This window comes from Muntiacus reevesi, chromosome 6, assembly GCF_963930625.1.
Source record: "Muntiacus reevesi chromosome 6, mMunRee1.1, whole genome shotgun sequence".
Classification (NCBI taxonomy): domain Eukaryota; kingdom Metazoa; phylum Chordata; class Mammalia; order Artiodactyla; family Cervidae; genus Muntiacus; species Muntiacus reevesi.
Genome location: NC_089254.1, coordinates 35,672,337 through 35,686,078, shown reverse-complemented (window position 1 = coordinate 35,686,078; position 13,742 = coordinate 35,672,337). Strand labels below are relative to the sequence as shown.

Genomic DNA, 13,742 nt, shown 5'->3' with positions numbered 1-13,742 from the left:
ATTTTAATTTTATACAATGAATCCTGAAGGCTCTATTGGCATTTTACAAAAATAAGATTTGGATCAGACATACAGAACATAACAAAGGAAATTAAGATACACAGACAGAAGACTCAAATGCATAAATATCAAAATCCCTACCCTACAATCCCCCTTATATGCTCTTCTGGATGTGTTCATGCTTTCCTTCTTTTCTCAGTGTTATGTTCTACCGACTTCTCCCTCCTGGTTTCTTTCCTCTATACTCCTCATGAGATTCAATCATCATTTACCTATGATGATGCTATGATGATTTTTCACCTAAATGACTTCCTCTCCATATTATAAGGTGGAAGAGGTCTGCAAAGATGTTGTTCTACAGGACTGTGGGTCTAAGATAAAGTGTCTGGAGTATTTAATAAGGAAATCAAGTTAACTGATGAAAGGGCATTTGGCTGAATTGTTTAGCAGGAACAATTGGTCATGTACTTATACCATGAACACTGAAAAAACTCACAGTGTCAATTTCTCTCATATGACTAGTGTAAATGTAAACTCCCTGGCAGAGGTGAGTGACCTTCTGCTCCATTACTATTAGTGTACTGTCAGATCACACACCAACTAACCCCTTTGCCTCTTAAAGAAACCTGTACATTCCTCTTTTCATCTGCTGCTACTAAAACAATAAAAAAGTTGTTCTTCACATATAGAGATCAGCATAATGAGGTGCTTATCTCTCTATCCACTTATCCTTTCTGTGGCTATTCACTCTTGTTTGTGAGATGTCTGGGTTAAAGTTCTAGTGCAATTTGTATCAATGCAGGTTAACTGGTCAACTATAGATTTAACACCACAAACTCTTGCTTTATGAGTACATTTCTTAAGGAGGGAATAATTTGATCAAAAAAGAAAGAGTATCCAGTACTAAGAGAAGAATATACAGCATAGTATGTAAGTTTGGTCTGATTTTCTCTAACTATTCAAACTTCAAATTAATATTTGAAGTACTGTAACTCCAGAAGACTGTGATGAAAGGAATCATGCAATGGAGGCTTATTTTCTTTCAAAGTTCTAATTCCCTAGGTCTAAAAAATTGGGAGTTTTCCTTTAGTTGCTTCAAAAATGTGTGGCTGTATACCTTCTACTGAGAAGACCATTAAGCTATTTAGTAACATATTAAGATTTAATAAAATGAATAGAGTCAAATGATTCTAAAGTATATGCATAGATTACATATATAACACGTATATATGTGTTTAAATATCACTGAGTTCTCTTATTTACTCATTATTTTTGTCATTTGAATTGATAGGAGTTGGAATTATGCATTTAATTTATTACATGCAATGCAAACACAATCCAGAATGACCTCTAAAATTAGTACATAAGAATAAAATTCCAGGTATAGTCCCTTTAAAGTCCCTAATCTTAGATTGAGGAAGTGAGTGGGAAGTTAAGTGTTCATAATTTCAGCACACTTGTTAAAAGAAAATCGCAGTGTTATTTTTCAGTTCCCTGAGGAACACATTTTCACTGTATTTTTCTAAGTACATTTAGCATTAGACTCTATTTCACTGACTTTTATTTTTTTGTATATGTTGCACTTTTTCTCCATGTATAGAATTCTGTACTTTATAGTCTTTGTATGTGAAACAACTATTCAAAATTTTAAGAAATGAAGATTCATATTTCTTATTAACCCAAAGCAGAAAGTGCAGAATACTTTTCCTTTCAATATTCCATTGCCGTTTATTGACTTGAAGACTGGTCAGAGAGAGGCAGTGATGAATTAAGAATCACTTGAAACCTTCCCATGCCATCCTATCTTGAGGCCTTCTCTAGTATCAAGACATTTTGGACTCCCAAACTTAGTTCTGCCTTTTTCAGAGATGTTAAACTCTTAAGGCTTCCATGTTGAAGGCAAAGGGAAGGTTAAAAAAAAAAAAACAAAACTTACTGGAGTTATGAAGTGAATTCTTGGTTAAATATAAGACTTTACAAAGAAAGGAAGCAATATTAAGTTTTTGCTTAATGTCCTCCAAGTTATTTAAGTTTAACAGGCCAAAGGAAAACAACAGATGAATAACCTTTAATCAGTTATACAATGTTTGGTCAAAATGGATTGCTAGTCTGAATATCCTGAACAGTGTAAACAGATTAACTCCATAAATTTACTGGACTTGGAGAGAAAATTGGATAGTCCCACATACATGGGAATCCTTTTCACTGCAGAAAACCTCATCATTTTCCCTCCTATACAATTATGCTGAATTTATATACCATGGCTATACATAAATACTAACTACTGGGTCATTTTAACTAGAAATAAAAGTTTATGCTAAAGGATGTTCAAATTTTGTCTTTTTTTAAATCAAGAGAGCTGTAAGTTTTCAATGTAATATATCAAATGCAGACAAGCAGTATTCTGTTTCAGTGTAACATATAATTTTTAAATATTAAACTAAAAAAACAAAGAAGAATACACCTTTAGAAGTATTTATTATATTTCAGGATACATTTTAATTCCATTTGACTAACATATTTTGAAAGACAGGAATGAGTGGAGAGACAAAATAATGTGGCAATAAAGAAATGCAAACAACATACTGTAACAACATGAATGACGCACATGACAAATGAATAAATAAAATAATGTCAACATATAAACAAAGTAAAAAAATATACAAAGTGCCTGGGATTAGAGTGGGAATTGCTAAGGGAGTTGAATAATTATATTAATGAAAAGGCAGTGTGCTAGAAGTGTCATGGGGAGGCAGCATCATGTATAGTATTTAGGAGCCCAGCCTTTATAAGCAGAAGTGGACTATAATCTCAGCTTTGCTGCTTCTCAGCCTTGTGATCTTGGGCATAACAAATTTAGTTTCCTCCTCTTTAAAACAGATAAAATATTTAACTCATCAATAGTTATGTGCTCTAAGTGATAAGGTGCCTAACACAGTGCTCAGAACATAGTGAGGGATAAATTGACTATTATTATGATTTAAAATAAAAAGCAATTTAAAAGTAATCATTATAGAGTATTTGAACAGTAGAAGTGACTGCCATAAGGCAGAGGTCCGAGTGGAATTTTTCTGATAGGAAAACAGCACTAGCGCACAGAGATAAACTGAATTCAGGTTCAGAAGGAAGATGGTACAAGCCACCTTTGGGATTCACACAAAGGCATTCTTGGCTGGTTTTCTACCTCTCACTGATGGGGGAATACTAGGTTGCTTGCAAGTTATCGTGAAGCCATAGTCCAGAGGGCTGGGAAAGCCAACTTAAGTATTTAGGGAGAAGTTCTCAGTCGAGGCCAGGTATGCAAAATGTAAATACTTTTAGGAAATAAATACGTAGAATTTTTAGTGTCTTTTTAAATCCCAAATAGAAATCACATTTTACAAATTTTAATAAATAGATTGACACCAGCATTCTTTGATTTCTCATATGTTCTCTGAAGAATCCTGGGAGAAAACTGGGAGTTATACTGTAAAAATTCATAGCAAGGCAGTTACTTTATTTGCTCACCTTTAAATTGAAGCTTATGGTTCAGTTGTGGTTTCTATTACCTAATTTCAAGCAAACCAACGTTCCTGTAATAGGTAAGTGGTAGACAAGATATTCTCACAAAAAATCATGTGTTAAAGATAATGTTAATAACGTTAGAAACACACAAGCATATTTATGAAGAAGCTGACACTCTTCATAATGTTATCAGTTTTTCATCAGCAACATGTCAAGGTAAAAGCTGTGATGATCAGGTTAAATCAGATCTGACACACAGTTAGTAAAAAATGTGCCATAACTAGGAAAACTATTTGATATCTATATTGCATATGTTATTGCTATTAACAAACTTTGCTTCAACACATCATGTGCTGGCTAATTATAGCAAGTGATCCTATAACACTATCACAGACTTCTAGTATTTTTGGCAGATAAACATTCCAGTACTTAACAAATACAAGTTGAAATAAACACTTAATATCTCCTTTTGAGCTGCTGTCTTATTGAATAGGAAAAGACAAAAAAATCATGTAACACTTGGGGAAACTTGGTTTTTCTGCCATGGAAATATGGCTGAAGTAATACGTAGAAAATAATATGGTGACAAATCAAACTGCATTTCTTTGTTAACCAGTATCATTGCAAAGAAGAAAGAAATAACTGTGTGTGGAAGGTTTGGGGAAAATCACGAGGACAAAGTAAATAGCAAAAGGTTTGGCAATAAAATCAAAGTGCAGATGTTTCTAACATGCTCAGTTTATAATATTATTTTTGTTTCAATAGTAAAATATTACTGCTGTGAGCTCCTAAGTGGTTCAATACTGAGTGATTTGTTTTAAAAGGTATATCTATGTTAATGAAAAAACCGTATGTCAAATTCTGAGGCGTGGTTCTTTTGATTGGAATTATTATCATTAATTAATTTATTTTAATTGGAGGATAATTGCTTTACAACGTTGTGTTGGTTTCTGCCATAAATCAACATGAGTCAGCCATAGCTATACATACGTTCTCTCTATCTTGAGCTCCCCTCTCCCTCCCACTCCATCCCCGCCCTCTAGGTTGTCACAGAGAACCGGGTTGAGCTACCTGTGTCACATAGCAAATTTCCACCGGTTATCTGTTTTACACATAGTAATGTATGTTTCAATGCTACTCTAGAATTATTTTTTAAGTTCAGGATAGGGGACACATGTACACCCATGGCTGAGGCATGTGAATGTATGGCAAAAACCACTACAATACTGTAAAGTAATTGGCCTCCAATTAAAATAAGTAAATTAATTTACAAAAAAAGAAAAGGATAAGGTTACAGAGATAGCAGTACATACAAAATTCATGTACTGCATCTTTTACAAGTAAGACAGTATTGCAGAGTACCTCAGGATTTTACAGATGTGGACATATTGAAATGAGACCTTTATCTTTTGAATAATATCTTTAATATTTTGTATTTAGATAAAGAATAACTAAGAATTTATTTTATCCATAGAGGATTGCTGATTACCTCGTGAGAAATTAATTTAAAAAGCTGTAGACTGTGAAGATTTAATTTTTTGTTTTTTACAAAAGTAGAAGAACCCCATAGTGGTTGAACGTTTTGGTGATGACAAATGGTGATTAGTAATATGCTACATATTATATATTTAGGAAGAAAGGAAACTCTGATTATCAGTATGATAAATAGAAAGTACATGGGGAAAAAAATAAACACAAGTTGTCTCTTCAAGAGAATTATGATGTGTACACAATCCTTTGAAGATAGATAACTGGAAAACATCATGTGATTATGCTAGATAAAATGACATATCATTTTAAAAAGTTGTCATGTTTGCCTTTTCAGAGGAGATCGGGCGCGTTCAGGGTGGTATGGCCGTAGAAGCCAGGCCCGACCCTGCTTAGCTTCCGAGATCAGAGGAGATCGGGCGCGTTCAGGGTGGTATGGCCGTAGAAGCCAGGTATGGCCGTAGAAGCCAGGCATATTTTTGTGAATATCTATATTGAAAATATAGTGTACAGGTTTAATTTAGAAATAAGTATACACAAACTGAGGTTGTTAAAGAAAAGTAGAGATGATTAAAAGTGATAAATTTGTAAAATAAAAAGTAGCATCAACAAAATATTTGGATAATTCTTATTTAAATTAAAACCAAATAGAGAATCATCAGAAATGTCCGAGTGACAGAGTTATACTGTCTGAACTCTGGAAAATAATTATTTGATAATTATATACTAGAGAAAGGAAAAATAGAAGGCCTATTGACTAGTAATTATATTCTTCAAATCACTGATATAAGATTATGAAGGCCATAAGTAGGATATTGTCCTTAGGAATAGGAGCTAAGAGACAGAAGCGTGATGTGGAGAGCCCAGTGTGTAAGAAGAAACCTCAGACTACCCTAAAGATTCGCGACTGGGAAACTAAAGACATGATGAATGAAGCCATTATCAGAAACAGAAACTGCTTCTATAGAGAGTTGGATGTGATTTGAACACACAGTTCCACTTTACAATGAGTTTCTGAAGTGAAATGATCTACTCAGTACTTGAAAATGCAGGTCCAACACTCAAGAGAGACAGATGGTATACAACAAGATTTAGGGGATAGGAAATAAATGTTCATGTGGCTCCCCTGAGAGGAAAGAAGACAGAATTCAAAGAAAAACCTCATCACATAGAGTTGGGAAAAGAGAAAGTCAGAGAGATAGTCAAAGTAGAACTCATAAAGCGTGATCAGAAAGACAAAAAGAGAACAAAAAGGGAAGAGTCATGAAAGCCAAGGACAGCTTTACAAAAAAAGAAATAGTAAAAAGAATCTATTTCTGCAAAGTAGTTAGCTAGGAGAAGCAGTGGGTGGGGGTGGGGGGAGTTAGATCTAGCCATTGGAATGAGAATACATAGGCATCTGTTTTCTCTAGCTCTGATAAACTTATGAATTAATAACAAAGGAAGACCAGGATTTATTTTATGAGTGATGTCATATACCAGAGATGAATGAGTAACCATGTGTTAAAACTATAAACAAAACAACAACTAAACTGGGTTAGGATGGACTATTAACCCTTAAAGAAAACAAAAAAGAATATATAAAGAATAATACATATTCCAGATCATGCTTGGAGTATAAATAAACCTTCAATATTAAACAAACTGAATAAAACTCTGAACAAAATACATTATATTGCATTCACCCAATACTAAAATAACTTCAAAAAGTTTTTTCTGAATTTTGGCTGTACTTTTTAAAAAAATCACAATTATTTAATCATTTTATGGTTGAACACATCTTAAAAGATTTTCAAGTGAGAAGAAATTTGTTGCGTCTTGCTTAACCAAGTGGCTAAGTAAATAAAAATTCCAAGACAAGCATTATTTCATGTGAAAGGGGGATACTGATTTCATGTTAGTATTTTTTGCTCAATAGTACTGACTCTTTTTGAAAATGCTACTAATTGAAAGCTTTTACTTACAAAATTACCATTAAGCATTTGGTATACATTTAGGTAGACATTAGTAAATTACAGGTGTAAACCTGCAAAATGAGGTAAGAAACATAACTTACTGTTTTTTCCTTTCCAGATTCCATCTGATCAGGCTTTGCCACGCATGGTGCCTGTGGCTGTACTTTTATTTTTTGAGTCATCCCATCATCTTCTTTAGGCAAACGCCGAGGTGCGCTGACTGGTAAATCTTCCGTCTCCATTGGCGGTTGTTTCTTTTCTTCCTCTGCCTCTGGAGGCACTCTGACTTCAGGTTTTACTTCAGCAATTTGTACTTGAGTTTTAAGTAAGTCCTGTTTCTGTTCTTCCTCTAGAACCAATGATTTTGCTCCTGGGGCTAACTTTTTGTCTTCAAGAGCCGGCTTTTTGTCTTTAAGGGTTGGTTTTTTTTCTTCCAGAGGTGGCTTTTTTTCTTCAGGGCCTGGCCTTTTGTCTTCAGAAGGTGGCTTTTTGTCTTCAGGGGGTGACTTTTTTTCTTGAGGGGCTGAAGTTTTGTCTTTCTCTCCTTTCCTCTCCTCTCGGATTTGAGCTATGGTTTCCTTAGTGGGAATTTTTTCACCTGAAGGTGTTTCTTTTACCTTTTCTGAAATGGATTTTTCAGCTTCAGGTTTTTCTTCTTGTTCCTTCTTTTTCACTTTTCCTGGGGCAGGCATTGCCATTTCCTGAAATGGCTGTTCTGTAGGGACAGGCATAGGAGAGGCTTTTGGTCCTGCCTGTGTTGGTGGCATTTTGCCCATGTCTCCCAGCTGTCCTGATATTGCTCTCTGGGTTTGGCAATTTAAACAAAGCCATTCTTGAATCTGTAAATAAAGTAAAATTAAAAGATTAACTATATTATAATACATCTGTTTCCGTACATTTACCAAGATGAGCACTTCACAATTTCTGGCTGCTTTTTTATATACGGAGAAGGTAGGTCATTGTTTTCTGGAGCAATAGAACTGACTTTTAAAAGAACATTGCAAAAAGACTGCCTGAAATCTAAATAGGAGGAATCCTTAGGGATTAGCATCTAATTGGCCTCATCATAAGAAGAAAATAAAAAATGTATCAAAGGTGTTTAGTTGGTAAGTCCTAACTGACTCTTTTGCAAGTCCATGGACTGTAGCCTTCTAGACTCCATGGGATTTCCCAGGCAAGAATACTGGAGTGGAGTGCCATTTCCTTCTCCAGGGGATCTTCCCAACCCAGGGATCAAATACCCCAGGGATCAAACCCAGGTCTCTTGCATTGCAGGCTGATTCTTTACCACTGAGCCAGGGAAGCCCAAATCAAAGACAGATTGGGAAATGTCGATTTTTTGGTTAAAAAAAAAAAATCTGCATTTGTTCTAAATACAAATATTTTTAAGCCTCATACCTTCAAAATTAGTGTTTCTATCATAAATTTATTAAAAACTATTAAATTACAGTAGTTTTCTTTTCACAGCCAATTAATAGTAAGCTTTTAAAGACTTAGCCTATAATCGCCTATCTTTTGTTCTGGACCAAATGTAACTCTATCTACCGGAGCAGAAGATGACAAGGCACAGGTAGAAGTTTCACAAATCCCTTGTATATAATTCTCCATCTGATTTAAGATTAAAAAATAATGTTATTTTTTAATAATAATCATATTTGTTATGCAACTGTGTCAAGAAGCATTCACAAATTAAAACGGTTTGATATCTTTTCCCCCAGTTTTCTCAATTGCTGACTAACAGTTCTTTACACTACTTCTGTTCCTAAGTGGAATCCATGGGCCACCTGAGCCAAATCTCCTGAAGTCCTTACTCATACAAATTTTAGTAACTATACCAATATAATTTTAGCAGAAACCTGGGATAGGAGAAGGAGAATCCGCCTTTTAAATAACCTCTTGGTGAATTCTTTTGCAAACTAAAGACTGAGAACTATCCTCTAATAATACACATAAATGATCACATGGGAGAGAGATTATTAGACCAAAAATGTTGCAGAATTTCCTCCTTATTGATGAATGGTGCGCTTTTTCTTACATTATACCTATTAAAAGGTAAGAAATTAAGGTTATACATGTAGCTTCTAACTGTTACCATTTAATGAATGCCTATCCTTTAAAGTACACAGTTGGAGAGTCATGCAAACAATATTGTGATTGTATGTTGTATGGTTTTCTGAGAGGCAATTTCAAATTGCTCTTCATATTGGATCATTCTTTCCAGTAGCATAACTTCAATTATTTAGAGACAATAATCACTTATTGTCCTAGAATATTGTTAGACAACTAAGATTCATTTCTTCAGTTTTCAATTTCTTTAAAGAAACAAAAATGTTGCTTAATAATAATGACTGTTTTGCAACTTGTAAGCTGTGATAATCCTTACTTGATTATCTAAAACAGTAAGGACCTGAGTCAGCTATTTAATTTCAGATAAAATGCTTTCTATAGAACATTAGTATGTATTATGGGTCACTTTGTGTGTTATGATCATCCAGTACCAATTCCTTTCTTAATTTCAAGTCTAAGCAGCAATAAAGTGAGTTGTGTCTTCTCTATATAGTAACTTTATACAAAGTCTTAGGAAAGAAACTGATTTGATCCTTATGTCCAATTCTAAAAGTTCCAGCTGTTGTCTTGAAGAGTCCCTAGAGGAGGTACTTCCATAACGTCAACAGAAAATCAATCTTAATCAGTGTTGTGGTTTTAAAAACCACTCCTTGGTGCGGTCACATCTTACAATATTTTCATTCAGAAACTTACATTTTAAAAAACAAAAATAGACACAAATAGCTGTGCCACTGTGCTGTTTTGTCATATGGATTCTAAAAGCCAAATGCAGGTGTGTGCTATGCATTCTTATCAGGGCAGGTCCAAATATAAATAAGTTAGTAAGTTTTTAACATTCCAGAAATAAATGTTTGGAAATTCTTATCAATATTATAAAAGCATGACAACTTTATCTTAGTTTTAGGGACAAATTATTCTTAGAAAGTTGACATCTCTTGTCAGTTATATTAACAGCATGTGATACCAAAATGGTACACAGCTCTCATTAAAAGGAAAATCTTTTGAGAAAATAGAGTGATTATTTCAAGGTAGTATACTCATTATTTTCATACATTTGAAAATTTAGGTAAGAGGATAAAGGGTTTCATCTATTTAATCTACTATGTCACATAAAATACTTCATTTGCCTGATTTAAAATGTTTGATAAACCTACAAGCAGTGATAACCCACCCCCACTAAAATCAAAGGCAAAGAGAAGGCAGTAGTACTAGTCTAAGAGAAAAATGACCTATGTCGAGAGCCTCATTGGCTGGTTCAAATCTCTGTTTTGCTCAAATTCCCATCCTGATTGAGTTAAACCTAGTATCTTTTTTGTTTTTTGGCCTGTTCATGCAGCTTGTGAGGTCTTGTTCCCTGACCAAGGCTTGAACTTGGGCCTTCTGCAGTGAAAGCACGGAATGCTAACCACTGGACTGTAAGGGAATTCCCTAAACCCAGTATCTTTAGTTGTTACTGTCTGTAATTAATTTTAACATATTGCTACACTTGGTCTCTTGGTTACATGATTGATTTGCATTTTGAAGAATATCATAAGGCCAAGTTCGTGTTTTTTTAACTTACACTTTGTCACCAAAATTAATTCAGAAACTGATCCTAGTATTATGTCAAATAATTATGACAACAGCATTCACTTATTTTATCTATTCTGTAGATATCCAGTCTATTTTTATCTATGGAGTACATATACCCTGGGGAAATTATATGTGCAAGGCTTATTCAATCATGAACTCACACTCAAGTAGAAGAAAGAAGATACGGGTTAAATATAAGTATAATATGCAGGGGAAAAAACTAAGGAAGATGGAAAGGATACTATGGTTTAAAAGGATTATCTGATGAATTCATTGACAACATAAGGAATTTGATAAATTATAAATCACAGAGTAATTTTTCACCAATTAGAATTGTTGAACTGGTGGTCTCACATGTGTGTCTCTTCTTTCTGCAGCCCTAGAACTCAGATTGTTGTTTAGTTGCTAAGTTGTGTCACTCTTTGCGACCCCATGGACTATAGCTCACCAGGCTTCTCTATCCATGGGATTCCCCAGGCACGAATACTGGAGTGAGTTGCGATTTCCTTTTCCAGGTTGGGATCTTCCCAACCTGGGGATTGAACCCGTGTCTCCTGCAGTGGCAGGCAGATTCTTTACCTCTGAGCCACCAGGGAAGCCCTTAGAACCCAAATTAGAATACCAAAAAATTCAGCAAGCAGAGGAAGTTATAAATTCAATAAAGGATTGAAAAGAAAAAAAAAAAAAACTCTATTAGTTGCATCAAAAATTATATATTTCTTTAAACATGTAAATTTAAATTTTGTTTATTAAAAGAAAAGATAGGAAAAGGCAGAGATTAGGGTAAAATCCAAACTAGAAATGAGAAAAGCAAAAGTGATCAAATTCTGACAAAGAAGAAAATGAGTAAAAACTAATTTTCACAAGAAAATTCATTTAGGACAATACAGGTCATCATTATTCACATCATCATCAAATATAAACACAATTACTAGAAAATTTTTCTATAAAAAAATTTTGGAAAAATACAACCACATAAGAAAATGTAAAAATCTGTTTTTCACAATTATTTTTTTTGTTTTTTTTAATCACAAATAATCCCAAAGACTTCTTTTAAATCACTGTATTCAGGAACCTAATTAAGAAGTATTAATTTTCTGGGTTCAAAAATACATAGCTACAATCTTAGTTTCTCAATAGCCACACATTGTTAGACACAACATTATTTAATACTCATAATGTTTCTAGTTCAATAGCAATCTGAAGAATTAAGCAAGATTTCTAAAATTATATTAAAATTCATAATATGTCACTGCCACATATGACTTCTAATAGCTGAAAAGGTTTTGCCAGACATAGAATTAACTCTTTCTATAACAGTTACATTTGTGACACACATGACTAATCATATTTTGCCTTAAGGTTAAATAACAAATGTTATGGTTTTATCTCTGAGCTGTTTCCTTATAAAGACAGTGAGACAATCAGAAAATGTATATTATATATAATATGATGTATTGTATATTATATATGTGTATAAATTGAAGGCATTTTCTATTATATGATTGAGTTTATTAAATAGAAAAATAGAACAAATAAAAAAAAAAAATAGAACAAATAGATCCTATGGAGGCTTTTAAAAAATATACTAGTCATTGTTATGGATGCTCTCAGACCATTTCCATTTGGAGCCCTGTGTTTTAAAAATATATTTTATATATATTTTCAGTATACTGTAAGTATCTTCTAATGGCATAAATATAATGAAAGTTTATATTTCACCTATATTATTATTAAATGTATTAGATCAGAAGAATGTATTTAATATATATCATTTATATATATTTATACTATGAAACCAATCACATTTTTTTAGTGCCTTAATGTTAATATCCAGGATATCAAAATTCACATTCAAATAGGAAGAATTCTGATATAAGTATATAAAAAATAGCTCCATGTTGATCACAATCTATTAAAATATATCCATTTGCCAACCTGTACACGTTAATAAAATACATTTATTTTAACATCAAATCATCAGGGCTTCAAAACAACATTCTAAAAAACCATTTAATCTTAAGAGGAGAGTAGGAAATGAAGGCCGTTTTACCCAAAAAAGGGATGCTGCTGTGCTACTCAGCATTTTTCTATCAATAAGCAATTTGCTTTATATAACATTTCAGCTGTAACTATAGCAACAATACCATTAAGGAAAATCTCAGAACTTCAGGCTTGCCTATTTATTTTTCTAAGTATTTTTTCTGAAGCATGATAATAAGACCTGCAGCAGGTTGAAAGTCTAATGATAGACTTTAAATGGTAGAGAAGTGATGGTCCCAAAATCTACATGAGCAATCATATTTGTGTCAGAGAAATCTTAATATTATCTTAATATGAATTCTTCATTAAAGAATCAACTAGATTGATTCAGAAACTCATAAACTTTTTGTCAGTAGAAGTGTTTAAGTAGATCCTGGGTGACCCCACTTAAAATTCTGTAAAGGAAAACCAAGAAATCAAGGGGATTGCTATTATGATACCATTGAGTTTCCTAGCTACCATGAAGCTTCTGAGTCAACAACAAAAAATTTATACATATTTTTGCTGGTCTGCTTATCTGCTTGTCATCCAGAATGTTATTTTTTTTTAAAGCCAAGAGATAATTACACTGATAATTTGTTTAGAACTCACTATTTTACTTACTGATAAATCGACAAATTGGTGAACAATGTCACCTGCAACTTGCCACTTTTTCTATGCCCCCTACAGTCTTGGCATTAGGGTGTTTTATTTATCCAAGGCCCACACATGCTTCAACTTGACATTCTAAAAATCAGATTTTTTTTGCTTATTAAATCTCTAATTTAGTTACTTTTGTTACTTTTAAAAGGGAAAATGATTGAGTTCATGGTGGATTCACTTTTTTTCCTTCAGCTTACACAATAAATTGTTCAGACTACAAAAACTTGTAATCATTTATAAGACTACATTTGCAAGTGTGTGCAATAAAGTGTTTGTGATATTTCTATTACCTTGTTCCTCCAAAAAATGAATGGGATTACTTTTGTGCCTTTTATAATCATTGAAATAAGAGTAACTCATAGCCAATATATATAAGTGACTGGCTGAGGCTCTTCCTCACTTACTTTATATGTAGATATAAGAATTTTCTCAGAATATATTAGAATATTAGTATTGACATTAAAACTAAGA

At 33.2% G+C, this 13,742-nt stretch overlaps 1 protein-coding gene across 1 annotated transcript in view; it reads right to left on the bottom strand.

Annotated features, from left to right (window-relative positions):
* The window catches only part of PCLO (piccolo presynaptic cytomatrix protein), a 363,189-nt gene that overhangs the window by 167,051 nt on the left and 182,396 nt on the right, over positions 1–13,742 (bottom strand). Inside the window, exon 5 of the mRNA XM_065938464.1 lies at positions 7,049–7,786. Within this exon, the coding sequence (XP_065794536.1) occupies positions 7,049–7,786 (738 nt within the window). The remainder of the gene's footprint in view (positions 1–7,048; positions 7,787–13,742) is intronic.